The sequence below is a fragment of the Desmodus rotundus genome, chromosome 1 (genome assembly GCF_022682495.2).
Source record: "Desmodus rotundus isolate HL8 chromosome 1, HLdesRot8A.1, whole genome shotgun sequence".
Lineage (NCBI taxonomy): Eukaryota > Metazoa > Chordata > Mammalia > Chiroptera > Phyllostomidae > Desmodus > Desmodus rotundus.
The window spans coordinates 151673221-151695180 of record NC_071387.1 but is presented as its reverse complement, the minus strand read 5'-3'; the positions used below and the strand labels follow the sequence as shown (position 1 = coordinate 151695180).

Below are 21960 nucleotides of genomic sequence, written 5' to 3'. Positions count from 1 at the left end.
ATAAAATTTTTTAAAATTAAAAAAATTTATTAGAAGCTATTAGCAAAGAAATATATGGCAGTTTTGATTAAATTAATATGCTTTTAACTACTGTCTCTTTCTGTCAGATGAAAAATGCACTAATATATTCTGATATTTTAAGAGGATGCCTAATCCAGTCTTTAGTTAGGAATACTTTAAAAAGTTAACCTAGTTTGGATGGGGTGGCAGGGGACGGGTGGGGAGAAAATGCAGATAACTGTAATTGAACAACAGTAAAGTAATTAAAAAAAAAAAGTAAACCTAAATAAATTGTGTTATGTTCATCACCTAGAATGAGACACAAAAATGCCCTGCTAATAAAATAATGAATAGGGGTGTTTCTAGTTTGGGACGGGTGCTATATTCCATAGTGGTTATGTATGAGGGAAAAGTTACTAATAGCTCATTTATTCACCTTACTTCTTACACAATGCTGGTATCTGGCTATGTATCCATTTGGACAGACAAACATCATAAAAAAGTGTCAACATGAAATACATAAAATTTCTCTAGAAAAAGTTTAAGCCCTGGAGAGAGATAATTAAGGATACAGATACACTGTAAAAGGAAAAAAAAAAAAGAAAAGTAATGGGGTGTGTTTACACATTATGAGGAATGGAGTAAAACTATTTTGGACTTTTTATGACGAAAGTAACTTTTCCTAATAGAGAGTAAGAACAGTAGTATAAAAGATCGGTGGTACTATGATAACACCACTATGGGATTATATAGCCCAGTCCTATTTTTCAAAACTCTTCAAAGGTTAACTTTCCGGTCTTTACAGTGTACCATGAGGGCTAGTAGACATTACCCACCATACCTATGGTGAGAGGTCAGCTGAATAAATGCCTGGGTATTCTGTTTTTTTAAAATGGGAGAAAATCGGGAAGGTCAACCAACTAATTCATATAAGTATGTGATTTGACTGAACAATTGTATAGCATGATGTAGTGATGTCAATTGCTTATAGTATAAGAAAGGTAAATACAAATAAAAACTTCAGCTGTTTATCTGTACTAGGAATAAAAGAGTGGGCTGAAAGTTTTTTTTTAAAAATGGGAGCGTGTTCATTCAATAAGTCTCTGTTAGTTTTCAGGTTCACTAGCCCTTAAAAAGTGTGACAAGAAGCTTTCTGAACCTGAGGCTGGACCATTACCAGCCCCTCCCTTGATTTTTCCTAGCTCACAAGTCTGGCAAAACACTATTTCAGCTTTTTACCTCTTCTCCCCCTACTGGTAGTAGTGAGCCAATCCATTTAAGAGTGGCACATATTGACTGCCTTTAAAGGAAGGGTTAGACCCAGTGTAAAATTTATTTCTTGTAATTAAGCAGAATCAATGCTAAATAACTTATTGAAAAATGAAATATTAGGGAATAATAACCTCTTAACAGACCATGACTTTCTTCAGCCAAAGTTCCTACATATATTGTATGCATATGTAATCTACAGAAAGCCAAAAAAAGGAAGAGGGCTTTCAAAGAAGTATTTTTTCTTCAGAAGGGTTTTCCTCTTATTATTTCATATATGTTTGGTTTTTTTCTATTCCCTCTATATGTTCTGCCTCCAGAAAGGAAGTTTGAAGGTGGGAGGTGATATAAGTTGGTGGGGGCTCAAGACGGAAAGGCTCACGCTCATTCATCTCAGCCCTGAAAAAAACCGAGTCTCACCTCTCTCATCCATTCTCGAATCGTTTTGCCAGCTTCTTGATGCCACACATTGTGAACAGAGTCTGTCAACGCCACAGCAGTTACCTTATTTTTTACATCTGCTTCTCGTTGAATCATCTGTTTCAAAAAAAAAGAAAATAAAATATTGGCTATAATTTTTTCTACAGGGTATATAGCCTGCTTAGTCATAGATAATAATATATTAAAAATAAAAAAGCAATATGCATCTTTTGTTCAAAGTTATTCTTTTCTGCACTGAATACATGCTCTACTCTTGTCCAGAGATGTGAAAAGACCTAATATTTTCTTTTAAAAAGATAATACCACTTAAGTCTTAGAACTACGCAGCTCTATTATTTTCTATGTGGTTTGACAATTCAGGGATTAAAGGGATCACAAGGGGAAAGAGGAGGATTCCCTGAGGGTTTCTTTTACAAGTTTCTTCTACCACTTCCTATTTCAGTGCTTTAGGGAAGTTAGTACCTGTAGTTCACTGCTGGCTACTTAGGACTACCTTGCATTAATTTCCAATAGATGGCACATAAGTAAAGAAAGGTATCTGGCTTTGACTCTCCTATTTAACTAGCCTGCTCTTCACCATGGCCTTGTAATTCCCTGGTGTTTTAAATGGCCACAAGAGATCTTTCTCTTCAAAGCCTATCAATATAAATTTGCTTTCTAATGTATTTCTTTATGTTGACAAACTATTCACTTTAACTTCTTTCTGTAGAATGTTATTTCTAGAAAATTAAATGATTCTAAAATTTGAAAAAGAGTCACTTGAAGAAACTGAAGAATTCATCAGTGGTCTACAAGATAAGGAAACTGCAAAATAATAGTTCTAGATTAAAAGTCACAAAAAGCTTTAATAATTAACTAGTGACCCTAATTTGACACAACAAATATAAGAAAGCGTAATTAAAAATTACAGTTAAAATACAAGTAGCTTTGAGTTTCATAGCATGCTCCATTTCCTTTCATTAAATGTTTTTACTCCCTTTTGCTGATTTCTATGAACTGTATATCAAAAACATATTACCACATTTAAAAAAAGAGAGAATTCAGAATGGTGATGGAAACTCACACAAAGACTGCAAGCTGTGTTTCGGATACCACATGGTGTCTGTGGGCATTCTGAATTTAAAGTGTCTCTCCCTCGTAAACTTCTTTAACCTCTGCATATGTGCACCCCCTTTCACCGAATACTACCTAATAGGGATCTATTTCACGTTAACGCTGCCTCAGCAGCATTTCCACACCTGAAATTTTTGCTTCCTGTGTTTTCTGTTAATATAACGTGAAAATCTTAAAATCAATGTTGGATATCAACATCACAACATTAGTATAAAAATTCACCTTGCAATATCAATAATACTTTTAAAAGCATAAAATAAAACTCTAATCCAATTCTTCACATTCATTATTAAGTAGCTGACTACCTTCTTCTAGAATAGATTTTATTTTAAAAACAGATTTTCACTGGATCATGCTGGCACTAGAATATAAAAATGTAAACCAACATTAGATAACAAAAAGCAAAATTCCACAATAGCGACTCCACCTGGCTCATGAAGAACCTATGTCCTACCTCTCACTTTCTAAACAGTAACACTTTCAGAGATCCAGCGTGACTGCTGCCACAGTTACAAAATAAGAACACGCTTGTCTGGCGTTCTAAGAGTATGTCCTCATTTTAAAATACCTACCCTGGATTTTGTTGTGGTTGTTGTTAGTATATATGCCAACTTATTTAAGGCAGTGGTGTCTGAAGACACTAAATATTGAGGACTATTTGTGAAATGATATAAAACTAACTGTTGAATAGGCTGAGGATTTAGTAGCAAAAGTAGAAAATCTGGGGATTAAAATTCTACAAACCTGGAAAAATATTTACTTGTTAGATGGACTAACAGAGAAAAAACACTTTGGTCCGTTTGTCTGTCTGGCTGACATTTCAGACAACGGATGTGACGATGTGCACTTTTTTTACATCACATCAGATCATGTTACCATCCAGCATGATGCTCCCTTACACTGTTACAGTCCTTTACCTCTTAAAAATCAGTTTTATATTATATTGTTAGAGGTGGCGCATGGTTAAATTACAGAGGATCTCAATGAAGAGCTGTTTACAAACGAACAGAGTAACAAAGAATTTCAAATATTTGACCGTTTAGGATCAGAATTGTAAATTGGCGAAACTCTCAACAGTTTAGTTTTTCAGACTATTTCCCTCTGTTTCGGCCTTGCTGCTCCCCAATCTGGTAGTACGGGGACTACCTGCGACTGCCACTTCTGCCCAGAGCCTCTGCTTCCTACATTTGTTAGCCTGGAACATGGCCCCCCTTCCCTCCCTTGCTGCCTCCACTGGGAGTGAGCACTGATGAGAAGTGTAGGGAATGGCAATAGTGGGGGTAGACTAAACACAGGAATCAAGGTTGTCTAAGAAACAGACCTTAGATGGGATATACCTAAAGTAAAAAATGGGTGGAGGATCAGATGGACAGAGAAAAAAATTCCATAATAGTCTATAATAGAAGGCCTTAATAGTCTGGAAAACCCAGAAATCTCAGAGGGAAGAAGTCTTATTACCAAAGTCTCACTAAATGTCAATCTAAGGTAGAGGTGTGGTTTTATTAGGATCCAAAGATGTGAACACCTTTGAAATTCCTTGTAAAATTCTGTTTGTGTAAGATACAAGTAAGAAGACCCTTAACTTTCATTGATTTTGAAAGGGGTCTTAGTCTTTAAAATTGGTAGGAACTATGGGATCTCAATGTTTCCATGTAATCTTGAATAAACTATAAAATACCTGCTAAATGATCCCTTCAACTAATTATACTTAAGATGAATTTAACATCTATGCTAACATTTCAAACAGAAAAAGACATTCCATTTTTGTTTTAGTATCTTCAGTATGGGTCAATACTCCTAACCTAAAGAAGGGAACCCTAAACTGGGTGGTCTTCAACCCACCCTAAGAGAAGAAATGGATAATTTCATTTTCCCATATTTGTGGCCCATCAGCCATTGCTCTCAGATAAACAGCTCTTACACTTTCAAGTCCAAGGGAACCCACTGAAAGAGGGCAGTGTGGGTTGGGAGTAGGCATGTAGATATGTGCATGCAGACACATATTTTTATTTGCATATATGTTTTAAATATGTTTTTGAGGGAAATGTTTTAAAGTCTTTCATCAGCAAAAGCCAATACCTTTACAAAGAATTCTGACATGTGTTACACATACGCACTGTGAAGGTTGCAGCATGTGAATCACTACTACAGGAAAGAATATTCTGAAAGAAACTCAAATAGCGCATGTTTCCTTTAGATTAGGATCTGACACTAGTGTGCGTTTATAAATCTGAGGATCATTACTACTGTATGAGCATGAATGAATCATCACTCTGGTTAACAGCACGGTTGAGATTTGAGATGTCTTTAAAAAAAAATATATATATATATATAAATAGATTAGCTCCCTCTAGAGCTCCTTGAGTTAAGATTTCAGATTAAGTTGTTTCAAAGGTTTGAAAAGTATGAAAAGCTGGCATATTTTCACATTTTTGTTAGGAAGATTATAATTATACTCAGTGACTCTACTTGAATGTAGTCTTTATGTGGTTTGATACACTATGATATTTTACCACAAACCTCTTCCTTCACTTTCCATTTCTGCCTGTACATCCCGTAGTGTATGGCCCACTGCCCTGTGAACTGAGTCCTACTGTGTTAAAAATGTGCCCTGGGCCAAGATGACTAATCAGCCAACACTGGGTTTGGCAGTCTTTTCTGTTAATGTCTTCCTGAAGATTCTTTTGCACAAGTCAATCCCAATAGCATGCTACTCACAGAACAAATATCATCTCTGCTGCAACATTAAAACCTTGGTTCTGTCATCCAAGGCTCTTGAAGTACCTCTAGTGATTACAACTGAAATACACACTTTGGTAGATGAAATATGAAGACTAAACTGCCCAGCAGGAAATTCAGATAAGTATGACATTCAGCTCTCACAGTTCTGCATTCACAATTTTTTTTTGAGAGTAGAGGCTTTTAAGTAAGTAGTCTTCATAGGGAATGCAACGGTTAGGTTCAAGGACTTTGGAGTCACATTCCCTAGGTTCAAATCCCTGCTCTGCCACATCTAGTAATGATACCTTAATTAAATTATTTCAAAGCTTTCTGTCTCAATTTCATCACAGGTGAAAGGGAGATGATAAATACACCTAACTCTCAGAGTTGTTGTGAGATAAGCTAAATATAAAGCAGAGGACCTGGCACATAGCACACAGTTAAAACAGATAATTCCAAACATACACAATGCAGACTACCTCACAGGTATAAGCCAAGTACATTCTCTTTTCTCAAGGTAGTCAACAGAAGCTTAACTTAGAATGCATTTAATGACAAATGTTATTTTTTAAACATATAGATTCATACAGGAAAAATTATGAAAGGCTATTTTTTCCCTTATAGTGTGTGGTTCAATAGTTCTAAAACCATCTGGCTGAGTAGAAAGAGCTGATTATTGTGTCTGCTTAAAACCCTGTAATCAGAATACTAGGTCAGTAACAGCACCATCCACTTGGAAATTAAAACAGAATAGTTGAAGCCATACTGTGATAGCTCCACTTTCCTGCCACCAGTCTACGGCTTAGCAGTGCCAGGCTGGTGGAAACAGAGTCCCTGTGCTGCTTTGTCTCCTGCATAGAGGGAGTACAGATGAATATAGTTTTATAATCACAGACATGAAGACTGTCCAGAGGAAGGCAGTACAGTTTTATAGTTAAAGTCTGCATAAGCTTTGGAATTAAATGTCTCTGACTATATATCTACATATATATAGATATATACAAGGTGGTCTGTCCAGACAGTATCTAGCCACAAACCATGAAAAACAGAGGCATTTACTGAAGAAGATACAAGATACAACAAACACTGTACATAGGACAATGATGCCTCAGTCCCCTTCAAAGTAGGCACCTTGGGACCTCACACAGTTCTCCCAATTGCCATCAGCTGCCCCCTCATATTATCCTGACTCTCATCAAGAATCTGAAATCTCTTCCCTTTCAAAGGTGATTTTAGTTTTGGGAAAAGCCAGAAGTTGCAGGGCTCCAAATCTGGGCTATAGGGGGACTGAGTCACCTGGGTGATTAGATGTTTTGCCAAAAAACTCTGTATGAGATGTGATGCACGAGTGGGTGTGTTGTTGTGATGAAGCTGCCAATCACCCGTTGCCCAGAGCTGTGGCCTTCTGAATTATCTAATCAATTTCTGCATAGGAATGTTTAAGCTTAATGTGAAATTTGATGCAAGTTTCTTATTCTATTCACTCAGTCATTATGAATATGACAGCCACACAGTGCACATGCTCACTCAAGGCGACTACCGCCCCCACTGACTAGTACAGTGGAGTCATCATTGTTCACACATGCGCATTCCAGCCCACTCTCCTTGGCTGTCAGATTACATTGATGTTGTGCAAACCGTTCTTGCTATATTAGCAATGGCTGGACTTTTTTTCCCGGACAGACCTCATAAATATATATATATTTTATTGTTGTTGTTTAATCATTATAATACAAAAATGGGAACAATAGTTGTCACCTCACAGAGTTGCTGCAGGATGAATGAGCTAAAGCATGTAAGCGATCAATACCGTCAACTACCACTATTCTTACCTTGACATTCATTTCTGATTTCTAAAATGCATGCTTCCTTTTAGATATGGCATCTATCTACTCTCCAGTGACATCAACATTTGTGCCCATAGGGTAGCAGTTATGAAGTAAGTGTCCTACAACTGCTGCACCCACCCCTACTTCCCCAGTTATGTGAAGTCATTTTGGCTGCTTAAGTGCTTTTAAATGAAATAATTAGGCATACAGAGGACGACAATACATTCCAGTTAGCCCAGGAAAGCTCTAGTTTATGCCTATTGACCTGCAATAATTACTAAGAGTGTTCTCTTGCACTGTTAAAAGTGCTCTTGGATGATAACACTTGGTTTGGATGGTAAATTACACGGCCACTGTACATATAAATATTAACACAGAAGTTAAATGCTACCCTAGCGAACAGATACATCTTGTAACATTTCAGTATGTGCCATGCTTAGCAATTTAAGCATATACCCAAAACCTATATAGTTATCACGGTAAAATAACCATGTAGGAAAACATACAAGAAATATTTCCAGAAGTTCCTAAGTTCAAACTTTAGGGCAAGTCTTAGCACTGTGCTGAGCCCCTCACAGATGGACATGCAGCCTCACACCCTGGGTAGGTAAACACAGCCAGCTGGAACTCCACTGTAGCAACAGGATAAGACAACATTCTCTTTTCCTGTGCTTTGAAGCCCTAGCTTCAATTCTTACAACCTTTGTCTAATTTCAGGAAGGAAAGGGCTCTCCACAGGCAAGAACCCCAAGGGATAGGGTATGTAAACTGAAACTTCTTGGGTCACATGCATTTATGAAGATAAGTCTCCAGTCACCAGTTAGCGAATGGCAAGTTATGATTTATTATTTCAGGCAGCCAGAAGAGAGCAGTAATAACTTCCTTTTCCTTTCCTGCCTAGACCATGGTGCCACGTGCAGACTCCTTCAACAACAAAAAAGCATGTGTAAGGGAGGTTTAAAAGAAAAAAAAACAAAAATAAATATTAAGTGATTGACAATCTGGGAGCTGGGAAAGAAGACCAGTGCTTTACAAAAATACATGATATGAGAAAATAGGCAACAGTTTAAAAAACTTCACTCTAGCAATCAAGAAAACAGCACGTTAACTGTAAGAAAAAAAATAAAAGGGGCCGCACATTAAGAAAACAAAGTAAGAGTTTATCACAGCGACTTATTTAATTGAAATATTAAAAATGTTTTATCATGTAATAAGTAGACTTATTAATAAAGACTGATATCTAAAGATGGATAAGTAGGTAAGGTATTATAAAATACAGGTTTGAAAATTATAACAAATACCATATGAAGTAGATATATTATAAAGATATAAAAAAGGACTAGACTTTGCCAGTCCAAAAAACAAACAGGCTTAGCAAAGGAGATGTTTAAATGGTGACGTGGTCTTAAGGAAAAATGAGAAAACATGCAAATTTTATAAACATATTGCCAAGAAATATCTCTGATGCAAATAAGTAGTAAGCATGTTCACAACACTCAGTTTAAAAATCACTTACCAGCCTTTATTAATTGCTAGATACTAAAAATACTTTGGTGTATATATAGCTAGCAAACTTGTCACTCATTGAATGGTTTAAAACTTGTGGCAAAAGGTTTCATTAGGTTTGGCAGGGGCAAGCACATATATTCAGTGGGGAGAGTGTTAACACACTTAAGTTTTAAAGCACACCATTTTCTTTTGGTCTGGGGAAAAAGAAAGATAAAAGGAAAAGGTTTCCTTCCACAAAGATATACAGTAGATAACCAGAGTATAGGAGATTACGTTATTTAACAAACTTCCTTGAAAAGCATTTACACTAGGTGATGGATAATGCTGATTGGATTGGTTGTGGTGAGTGTTTCACAATATATACATTTATCAGGGCCACTTAGTAGTATACCTTAAATATATACAATTTCTGATTGCCCATTATACCTCACTAAAGCTGCAAAAAAACCTTTACATTGAATTTCCACATAGATGTTTAGCGTATTTAAAATTCAAAGGGTTCTTCTCAAATTTCTTTATTAAAAATTCAAGTTCCAATTACCTGTATTATTTTCAATATATTTTAATGACTGTATATTCCATTACCTGGCATAAACAGAGAAAGCAATATTCTAATATAGCAAGTATTCTTGGTAATACGTTATTACTAAAAAGTTGGGGAACACATGATTTCTGGCCCTTTAGGAAGAATACAGGTTCAGATAAGTTCTGTAGAAACCCTTAACATTCTGAGTATTTATATGTACACTATCTCATTCGACAGAGCAATTTCTTTTTAAGTATATTGGTAGTTGAGGGAATACGTACCTGTTTTATAGATGAGGAAATTGATGCTTAAAGGAAATGAGTTGCCCATATTCACATAGTAAGTGACACAGCTAGATTTTTAAAAAAGATTTTAGTTACTTATTTTTAGAGAGAGGGAGACAGAGAGGGAAACGTAGATGTATGAGAGAAACGTCAATAGGTTGCCTCTCACAATGCCCCTAATTGGGGGCCTGGCCTACAACCCAAGGCATGAGCCCTGACCGGGAATTGAACAGGTGACCTTTTGGTTTGCAAGGCAATGCCCAACCTGCTAAGGTAGATCTTTAAAATTCTAATCAAATCCTATGTCATTATACCATGATTATCTGTATATAATACTCTGCACTTTGTTTTGGTAATGATTATATCAGGATGTTGCTCACTGTCTTTCTTTCCTACTGAATTGTAGGCTACAAGAGGGCAGGACCATATTTGCCAGGTAAATACCACATCCCCATTCCCTGCTCAATGATTGGCATATAATTGGTGCTCAAAAATTATTTGTGGAATGAATGGAGGTGCTATTTACAGAAATGGAATCAATCAGGGAGAAGGATGGTTAGAAAGTTAGTGATGTCTGGCTTGGCATATTTAGAAATAGACCACACTGTAGGTTGGGTTCACCAGGAAATAGGCTCTGAGATGGAATTTCACATGCAGGATATTTACAAAGGAGTGCCCTTAAGATCAACATCTTAGGAAAGACGGGAAACAAAGCAGGAATGGGCAGAGAGATGTCAAGGTGAGATGCAAGTCCAGCTTCCCTCTGGCATTACCCCAGGGAGATATGGACATAGAATGGCCCTTCAGCACCATCCCAAGATGGCTTGGCTTTTAATCTCTCACACTGCTCTGTCCTTGAATATGGGCCCCCACAGCAGCCAAAGCAATCCCTGAAGGGGCCCACAGGTGAAGGATGTCTGTTTAAAGCACCCGCAAAAGCTGGGGCAACAGGTCCTCTGTCGAAGGAGCAACTGACAGTGTATCACAATATCTACTACAGGTCATAACTGATGTTAAGCATTAGCCTACTGTCCATTCAAATCTACGTCACCCTTCCAATCTGCCTAGCACCCTGTCATGTTTGTGCACTCAGGATTACATGGTGATTTAACTCACTAATATCTATGAGATCCAGTTAATTCATCCTGGATTTTAGGTCTCACAATCCAATGCCATATTATCTATCCTATCAAATTTTGTGTTCTCACCCAACTGAAGATCATAAAGAGAAAAACAAACTTAAAAGATGGAGAAGCACTGACTATTAAAAATCATAAAGAAATCAGTAACAAGTTTCAAAAATTATCCTATAAAACCATTGGGAAATTATTTGATTCCCTGAATTTCAAATAAAATCTATGTCAGATGAGGCAAGGCATACTTGTGATTTCACACCTGAATGCACTGGGGTACAAAATAACTAACTCCAAACTTCAAATAAAATATGCAATCATCACTACTGGTGCCTGCCACGGTAAACTCAAACCTGGTTGTGTGGGGAGAGGAAAAGGGTGAGCACAGAGAGGTTTCACTGTGAAAGCAGCCAGGTGAGCTTTTCAAATCTCAGCCTTTAACTGCTATGTTTAAAGAAAACAAAGATTGTGTTACACAAAATTTGACACTGAAGACATTTGAGATTTTGATTCTTTTCCAGACCGTACTTATTCTGTGTCCTCATATATTTCTGAGTTTTTGCCTCTAGAAAGTCAGGTTAAACTTCATTTGATCATATTTCTTCAAATGGAGGCTCAGGTTGACACAAAAATGGTGTGGTACTGATCTAATTTGCATGTATTGGAGGGGTTGTCTTAACTTTTAGATTCTAGTATAGGCACTGACCCATTGATATAGTAAAGAAAGAGCATCTAAATATTCTTAAAGCATTATGTGTGAATCAATTATGGGTTTCTGGGGAGAGGTTGACATCCATTTTTAATGGGAAAGTGAAATCACTGTAATAAGTATTTGTCACAGGCTTCCCACATTGTTTGAAAATATTTGAACAAGGATACGCAGATGGCTCTTCTACCCAGAAACTTATGCTAAATACCAGGAGCTTCTGTACCTGCTTAAACATTCAAGTGAATGCTGTTGATGAAAGAAATTTATATTCAATTCAACTTTATGGGCTGTTTAAATGCACACTCTACTGACCTACAAATAGAGAACAATCCTTTAGTTTGGAACTTTTTAATAAGATTCTGATTATATGTTGTCTTTCTTCTTATAAAAGCACATCTCAAATTTCTAAAATGATAACAAAAGACTATGGAGGAAATGGTTTGAAATATGTTAATTTGAGATAGGACATTTTGGGATTGTATTTACCACCCAAAAATCATATAAATTTTAGGTGAAAGAAAAGATGGGGTCAGTATAAAAGTAGCTAGTTACACCTCAGTGTCTCTGGTTCTACCTTCATGTCACATGTAGATATACTACATGTAGTAAAAGAACACTTCTGAGTTCAATACTAGTGAACCACAAACCACAGTGACTACACACCAAGTGTCCTCCATCGCTACCCACCATAGTGGGAGACGATGGAGTAGCACTTCAGACCACTAACTGGAAGAGGAGAACCCTGACACCTACCAGCTGATGACAGCTCTGATGCCAGATAGCACTGACAAATTTACACCGAGGAAGGGTTTATGTGTGAGTGAATGAGAATTATTCTCTAGGCTATTTTTTAAAATTCCATTTTTTTTCTTCATGTGTCCCTTCATTAGCACTTCTTTGGGGGATATTCCACCAGTTGAGCCAATGATTTAGACTCTATATTCTACAATCATTAAATATCACCTTCGTTACATGAGTATAAAATAATTCAAACAGCAAGAATCTAAAGTAAATATATGTAGGCAGCACAGTACAGGATGTTTAATAAGCAACGGTATTTATTACGGTAGGAAGCAGAATTTCTGTTACATCGCACCTTTTGTTAAGTAGCCAATTTAGCCAATATGAAATCCTATAAAATGGCAAAGATATAAAAAAGAGTCAGTAGTTCACTAATTTAGAAAGTCAATTATATGTCACTGTTTCATATCAGGTTAATTACTTCATTTACATTTTTGGAATTTTAAACTAGTGCATGAAAGGTGACAGATTGATGGCACTGCAGACTGAAATTCTTATGCTAATTTTCCTGAGTGTTAATAATATAAAAGGCAATATACAAAACAGAATTACACGTAGGTTTTATCTAATGAGATTGTAAGTGAAATAGACATGGTGTGGAAATGGGAGAACAAGAGAGATGCTTTCAGCGAAACTTTACTGAAGAGGTAAGAGGTAGATAGCTTCCATGTTGTTCTAAGCACACGTGTACGAAAGAATGGAGGTCAAATATCAACAAAACATCAGTCTGTCTGAAGGGAGGAGACTGAGTGACATTCAAGAGATGTTGTAAGAAAAAATCCTGAGTGAAAAAGAAACAAAGTGACTACTTGTGGGGAAAGTTATAATCAAGAGTGTAATAAGGGAGGGGCAGGGGGAGATACTACCATAGACAAAGCACAAAGACGACAATGCACAGGGATGAGGAACAAATGTTGAATTTCCATAGTTCTGATCCTAACCCACTTTCACAAGAACCCAGCCTGTCACTTCTCACTGTGGGTGTCATGATGAAATCTACCATACTACTTTATGTCACTAAGTTGTCAGGAAAAGCAAAGCTTCTCTAAGTCTGTTTCTTCCCACACAACCACCAGCACGTACTATGATCTATTAGTCTCTTTCCTCTTCAAACAGAAAGGACAATAAACTCAATGCTGATTTTTCTAGTACTTGAATCAAATGCTTCTAGAAGTTAAATTAATATTGATGCCACTTTTTATTATTTGTGGGAGTGAATGGGCCCCTAAAGCCTTAAAACTTATGTTCTAATAGTCGTGAATGCAACGTAATTCTATGGTCTCCTACAGCCCTTTTTACTTAAAAGAATAAACTTCAAATAGCATCATGGTTTACTAAAACCAGTTTAAATATTTATTAAAATTAACATTATCTATAATATAGGATAATGAAAAGTTGTCAGAGACATTAGAAATTAGTCCAATTCCTTTTTGCACAGATGAGGAAACAGGTGAAATGACTTAGATGTCATCTGTAGTTTCAACAAACTATTGGTATAAGCTCGGCTATGATTTTAAGGTCCACAACCGATAATGCCTCTCCTTCACTGTCCCCCACGGTGTACTACCTAAAAGCACAGGTGTCATTAGTCCCTTGATGATGTGTCTTAGTGCTTTGTTTCCTTATAATACCATAGGCTCCAAAGTGACACAGTATTATGCAAGTTTTGGGGTTTACAGGGTACCAGAGTGGTTCGCACACAAGCTGCTTTAATTCTGTGGACAGAATGCCTGTTGTTTTGTTCTTTTTCTGATCAATTTGGCAGGTAAAGTCAGTCAAACTGGTTTCTTCATGTAGACACTGCCTTACTATGGAAATGAATGTGAAAACATTCATCTTTGTCAGAAATTATGTCAAATTATTCAAATTTATTGGTGAATTACAGCAAACATCCCAGCTGATGAGCATCTCGGTCATATGTTTTTAGAGAACACTTATGGTTCTGAAAAGATAACACTGCGGCGAGCTCTCCCATCCTGACGCAGTGATGTCTGCAGAGAAGATCAATTATTACTCAGGATAATAATTTATTTTAATCACAAAAATTTCCAAGGATGTCGAGTACTAGAAGTATTAAAATGTACCCCTTCAGACAGCATTGCTACTGTTTTCTCCTGTCTTTGTTGTGTTCCTCTTTCCAAACCCTTTGGAAGCTGTCTCTAAGACTTTCTGTCAGTTTCCCTCTTTTCCATAGACAAACTGCAGCCTTCACATTAACACTTGAGGTAACAAACGATTAGCTACAGCACAGTGGTGTGATGTTCGTGTTATTTTTTGCTGTACTACACCCAGCCAATGTCTCAAAAATTAATGCAAGTATATCAAGATCTGAAATTAACTTTTTATAGCCAAAAGCAACGTCCTGCTAGGAGGAGAAAAACCTATTATAAATGGGCTGGCATCTGATTGCGTGTAGATGGCAAGTACCAGAAAAAAGAATCAAATTATAAAATGTTGAGTATAACCAAAGCTGCCCCATATTGATTAATCAGGGTTTTGTTTATGAACTGATAAGGTCTAACTAGGTGGTACCAATTCTTAGTAAGTGAATGCTGTTTTACTAAAGATCAGAGATGAACCTAACTCAGCTAATGCTCTTATGATGTTATGCAGAAAAAATTAGAAAAAAAAATACTTGTAATAAAAATAACACACTATTTCTCTCTGAACTGTGTGTCAACCTTGCAAGTTTTTTTCTGAGAAATTACCTAAAAGTAGTCAGGCTTATATATTTAAATGTATGTTATTTAATAAACACTATCAAATCACTTTGGACAATTAGAACAGAAAAGAATCAACCCAGGAAAATGCACATATCCATATCTCTCTGAAAACATTTTTTAAAATTCTCATTAAAATACCCATTTAGTGGAAACCAGTTTGGGGTCCCACAAAGCAGAGGCACATTACCAATTTTACTTAAAGCTGTCCGAGTGCTGGTGCTCAGATATTTTCCCAGTGTTCAGAGCAAGCTTCACTATACTCGCAATACTTTTTGTCCCTTTTTGGTTCGGACATAAAGCATAAGCCATGAAACTTTAAAATCTGTAAAAATACTTTATCCTAATTACTCATGTTAAAAATCAATATCTTTAGCTAATAAAAACAATGAATGATTTAACTGCATGTTTTAATATATATAACATATGGCTATAACTCTAGAGGAGAATGTGAAATTTTAAGAGTTCTCTCATGGATCTGATTAATTAGGAGAACAGGGAAAAATATTTTCCTACATTCTATAGGCTACTGATTGCTTTCCACCTTTGGAGGGGCAGGAAAAGAGGGTGGGGAGAGAGTTTTATTTAAGAAAAATAACATAAAAAGTCATTCATGTATTTAAAGATGAACAGGTAGTCCTGTAGTTTGAAACATGAGTATTTAGGTCTAGAATGGACATTAAGATTCTAAAAAAAAGTGGCAATAAAAAAAATCTTTATATTTTTAAGACGATCAAACTATAATTGCCAATTGAAAAAGTTTCATTGTGTTGTTAACTCAATAACAGCTAGCAGCCACAGCTGTAATCTATAAATATAGTAATGAATGGTAGCATATCCATTTCTCTCTATTCCTTTTTAAGTGACTAGCTAAAATAGAAGATTAAATACAGTCTTTAAAATAGAAGAACTGCAGGTCACTTTTGAACTAAGTCCATGCTTCAAAATTATACATAAAATCACTTAAATTTATATAGGCAAAAAGGTACAAATTATTGCTACTTGTGCTCGTCATTCTTATCCTTTGCTTATCTTTCTCTTGACCTTTATCCAAATGCATCACACTAACTTTTGAATGCTTTCTCTCACTTGATTTCTAAAGCTGTTCATCACACTTGCTGGCTAGAAGCACAGCTGGCAAGGGATCTAAACCTCATCACTGGGCAAACTTGCCCTTCTGGTTTTGCCAGGAATGACATTTCCAATGGAAAAAAAAAGTTACTGTATGGGACACAGGATACTGTATTTGTTGGTGAGAACCAATAACTCCACTCCTTTTGTTAGCACTACATATAGGCATTAGAAGTAAAACCAAAATAACAAAGAATTACGCAGCTTAGAGATCTCTAAATTCGACTGTTAATTAAAGTAGGAACACAGAAATCAGCTGAGTATTTTTTTTTTTCTGAAGAAAGATGCAACTGAGGATAAGCAGTGCCCCCTAGTGTCAATAACCACAGACAAGAAAAGCTGACGGGAACTTGCTAATGTGAACTGAACTAAAATTATTAAAAATATATGCATGTGATAAATTACAAATCCATCATTATTTAAGTTCAAAATTTCACATGTATGTATAATCATACCATTTAATCATTTATTTAATACTGATTTGCTCAGGAATGCACGCTCACACGAACACACACACACTATACACAGAATGACATGGCCAAGATGTCTTTAATGTTCCAGGCAGCTCAGGAAAAATATTCCACCCAGCACAGCAGGCCATGCATGAAGCGGGTGTCAGCAAGCCTGGCAGAATCACTCACTGTGAAGACGTTTAATAGGAACTGCTGAATACACAACACAGGCAGTATGGCCTGAATGGCTAACGTGGAATGGCCAGAGTGGAGTCAGAGGTTTCAACCCACCCGAAATTGTAATTAAACCTGTAATGAGAGTTTAAACTTTTTTTTGCTTTTGTTGGTAATAGGAGGTTAGCGTATTTAGTCTATATTAAAGATTGCTATTGAAAACACTGTAACTTTTACTGTGCATATTCCAAATACTGGATTCTAAATTTTATATACAAATAAATAAAATACACATCTATCTATAAGAAGAAATGCAACACAAAATTCAAATATTAAAAAATATTACATACACTTTATGGAATTTAAGTTGGGAAATAATTTTTCTGATATAATCTATAAGAAAACTTACAAGTTATTTTATAAAGACTAATGAGGCATCTATAGAGTGACATGTGATGAAAAGATAAAGTTAGCTCCTCATTCTACAAAATATTGTGTAGGTCACTAAGTTATTTAGTTTTTGTCATGTAACCCATAAATGGAAGCAAAAGAGAAAAACAGCCCCATGGAAAAATACCATACCAATAAAAATGATAAATCAAGAAAGAGAAAAAAGCCAGGAGTTCTAGGTGTATATGTCTCAAAGAAACTGCTAATGAAAAACCAATTAACAGAAAAACTATTGCTTAATTTTATTTGCATAAAAGTACAAGAAAAGATAGTTCAAGCCTATTTAAAACATGCATTTACATAGGAAACTGTCAACTACTGTGCCACACAGACCCATAATGCATATACTGCTAGTTTTGCATTTTAAAAAGCAAAAAACATAATTAGGCTTTTCAAAAAGATTCCAATGGGCATTTAAATTGCTCCATCTTTAAAATGAGTAAGGTGCAAATGCAACAGTTTACTAGCTATAAAACAATGTCCACATGGTTAAGAATAGATAGGTATTTAGGTCCTTTACAGTAACTGTCACTGACACTTCAACTACTTAAGTATAGAAAAAAGTTCTATAATGCCTATTATCGAGGGATTTTTTTTTTTAAGTTTAACTTGGGCAGGGTTAAAATCTCTAGTGGTTAATGAATAATCTTCTTGTCACATAATTTAGATAATATTAAGAAGGATGTAAAGGCAGATGGACATATTTGTTTGTGTAAATTGTATTAATGCCTGTTGCATCAAAATATGAGCTATTTCTCATAAAAATTTCCACAGGAAATGGAATTTTATCCTATATTAGTAAAAGAGGTAGTTACTTAGCTAAGTAATAGTATAAAACTAAACTTGGGTGTGTAATTGTTAGTGAAGAAGCCTGATTTCACCCCCTTGTATAACATGCTGTTGCAACTGGCATTAAACATCAAGTAATTTCTTGTTAGTCTTCAATAAGCAAAAACATTGTCTATAGGAAGTTTCTGTGTTCTTTTATGTCTTTTACAAATTTTTGTTTTTATGGATTCTTACAGCTTCACCTTTAACTCAACTATAGACTATATGGTGATTATTTGTTATTAATGTAAGCATAAAGTAATACGAGATTTTCAACCTCATCCCAGAACTTACCTATATTTCTTCCCAAAAGATGCCAAAAAAGGGAGAGAGATAAATTCTAAAAACTAAGAGAAAATGGAACATCACTAAAAATGCTGCCATTTTTTAAGATTAAAAATTAGGAAATTTTTAGAATTAACCCAAAACATCTCTATATGACTTTGGGGACATACAAATAAATGTCCAGAGCCAGGTTTGTTTGGGTTTTTTTTTTTTTGGTTGTAGAGAAAGAAAAAGGTAAGCAGGACCATGCCTGTTGTATAAAAAAGATAATGAGTTAGTAGTAAGAAGACAGTGAAGCTAGGTTCGTACACAGCTGAAAAGAAATAATGATTAAAAGCTATTATTATTCCTACACGGTTAAAAGAAATGGAAAAGGTTTGTAGTCCATGCACTCTATAATCACATTAACATGCCCACGATTTTATTTGATTTCTTTTTTAGAACAGCTCAGATAAAAGAGTTTGAAAATACAGATATACAGATACCAACACAAGGATAAATTTTAATGTGAGCTTTTAGTTTTAATTTCGTAAAGCCTACATAAAAATGTTCAAATACAAAATTTCTTCTGCACTTGTGTTCTAAACAACTACAAATGAGAAGATTCTGGTGGAATGTTTAGGGGCAGAAGAAGAGTATAAAAAATAATTTCAAAGGAAGGTATTTCCTTAACATATGTGTATTCATTTGGGTATCTAGCAAGTAAATACCATTTGGAGCTGTTCATATTTATCAACCATGGTTAATACTTGCTTATTAACCAATATATGTTGTTGATTTACATAATCTTGGGGCAGGAGTGAGGGAGAGTAAGAGAAAGGTAGTTAACATATATTTTATTTAAAATTATATAATCTTTATGTCTTATTCCTCAGAAAAGTAATACTTTTGCATAAAGCAAAGTATATCACATTTTACTGATATTTTAAATATTTTATTTTGAAAAAGTCTAACTTTTATGTGTACTGTGAGTTAAAACAGTATACAATTAAATTGTGAGTTACAATTAAATCATAAGTTTTAAGCAACCAGAAATATGTAATACTATCCATACAGGATTATAGAAAACTTACAAGCACATCCTTCATGATATCAAATTTTATTTCAGTAAACAAAAAATACATTTTTTGAGATATTCTATAGAGATGCATTTTTAAATATATAATTAATGAGTAAGGATTTTTACTACAGAGTTGCTGTGGCATTGTTAGAAGAGGGGAGAAAGTCTCAGACTCACAGTATGCTTACACTGGAGACATTGGTGATTTATTGTAATCGCCAATAAGTAAATATATGACACTTTCTCAAAGGGAAATAAGACGAGGCTGCAATCATTGTACCCCTCCTTCCATGATTTAAAAATTATTATTCCTATATTTGACAACTTTTTAGCAATTCCTTCCTTTTCATCAGATATGAGGAGTAATAGATTTCACTGGACAACTTTTTAGCAGATATCTCATCTACTTTATATTTCCCACTGTCTTACAGCAAAGCCCCCGTGTTCCCAGTAATGCTTTATAAAGCGTCTGAGTGCTGTGAACATACTTCAGACTCAGACCTCCACATCCCTGCATGGGGATGTCTGGAGAGCTCTGGTCCCGGGTATTACCTGAGCAGTAATAAAAACAGCAGCCATCACACTACATCGTGATCATTCTACAAAGGCCAACTTCCTTTTTTGGCCCATGAAACACTGACTTATATTTCTTCAATTCAGGTCCATACAAGAAACTAACCATGTAGTGTAAATTTGGGGGAAGAAATACAGCAATTGTGACTAAATTTTATAGCAGAAACTTTGGCCAGCTCAAATGCGTATTTATACTATTCATAGTTGCTCATGGTCACTTGTATTCGGGGTTGTCATTCACTCTTATAAGGGGTTTTCAAGAGATCTCCTGTAGCACCATACACTGGTTGGTTGTATGCAGTCAATGGTTCTTCCACATAGCTAAGCAAAAGCACTTTCCAGCATCTGAATTAGCTTGTTTGATCATGGGTTGCTGTGAAATAAAAGACTTCTGACTTCTGAGGTAAAAGCTCTCTTTCGCTCATGAGATGATTTTACACCTAGCAGAAGCTTAAGATATAGACTCATTCATTCAGATATGCAGGTTTAACCACCAGAGACAAGTAAATTATGCAAGATGATGTACATTTCATTTTAGCTGGAAAAAACGTGCACACACTATACAACTCCATTTCGGAGAGCTATACTTGAACCAAGTTGTGATGCACTGAACAAAAGTTGCAAAGTAATATTTATTTTCCCACAGAAAGGATTCAGCTTTGAAGAGCTGTTTTTAAGTACTCAAAGAGGTTTTTCATTCCATACTTTTATATGCCTTTTTCATTGGTATTTGCACAAACTATCAAACCTATCTTCAGCCTTAAAAAATAATTACATCACTATTTTATGAATACTTTTATATTTTTATGATTTATATACAAATATGATTAGCAATTTTAGACAGTCTAGTTAAACACTGATCACCCAAAAATTAATTTTGCCAATGGAAGACCACATTTTGTAATATACATTATTTACATTAATAGTAATTCTGCTTACCGACACTTCTACATGGTAAATAAATTTCATATAACTCATGTATACTCCTCATTATCGCTATAGCTTTTAGAGGACACCTTTAAAATAGCAAGTGACATTATTTAACAACTTAAAGTGATTAGTCTTTGTATAATAAACACTTAATTCACTCCAGGTTTAATTTTAAGCTGTGAATTCTAGCATTTCAGAAACAAACAAAAGAAATATGATCTCTAATATTTTACTATCAAATTTTACAAAACAAAATTATTAAAGTAAAAAAAAGCATTTATGGCTTATGGTGATACACTGAGTGATACCACAGTGAGACCACTGAGTGAAATAATGATGCATTTTGCAGTTAAATTGAATTTTTATACTTTAATAATATTCAGAAACAATGACCTGTTTAATAAAAACAAGGCAGCATATATAAAAACGTCCTGATTTGGACATAAGTGTTAACTAAATGTGCTTTCTGGAAACATTAAGAAATTGTCGTGGCAGAGTTTAAGTACCAACAGCACAATAATCAGATCAGCCATGGCACATTTCTAAATCTTTGCCAAAAGTAACCCTTCTTATCGACTCACACAGGCCTGGACAGAACAGCAGGCTGGTCAGGAGGAGGATGCTGTCCTGCGTCTTGACAGAAGCCTAAGTTTGTCTCACTAGTTCTGACTAAAGACCTAGAAAATAGGGTGGTGGTAATGGGCGTTTTCTTGGTAATTAGCTGTGTAGGCAAATATGCTCTTTGGCAGACAATATAAATGTTGATTTAACGACCAGCCAATAAAGAGTGCTAAACTGCAAAACATTCATTGCTCAATTTCTCACAGATTTGGTTGAAGATTTAATCCTTAAACTCAGGTTTCCATTGTCACCAAATAACACCCTGCCACAAAAGTTATGATACAGTGAAGTATATTTTATCCATAATTGATATGCAGCTGTTTAATAATTTCCATAGTTGACAAGTTTATACTATTCACATTAACATTACTAATGATGAAGAGTAACAGGCAAGTCATTCT

At 35.3% G+C, this 21960-nt stretch overlaps 1 protein-coding gene across 2 annotated transcripts in view; it reads right to left on the bottom strand.

Moving 5' to 3' along the window:
- The window catches only part of ARB2A (ARB2 cotranscriptional regulator A), a 404957-nt gene that overhangs the window by 149266 nt on the left and 233731 nt on the right, over positions 1–21960 (bottom strand). For both annotated transcript variants that reach the window (XM_024563510.4, XM_024563505.3), the window contains one exon: positions 1690–1806. In XM_024563510.4, the coding sequence (XP_024419278.1) occupies positions 1690–1806 (117 nt within the window). The remainder of the gene's footprint in view (positions 1–1689; positions 1807–21960) is intronic.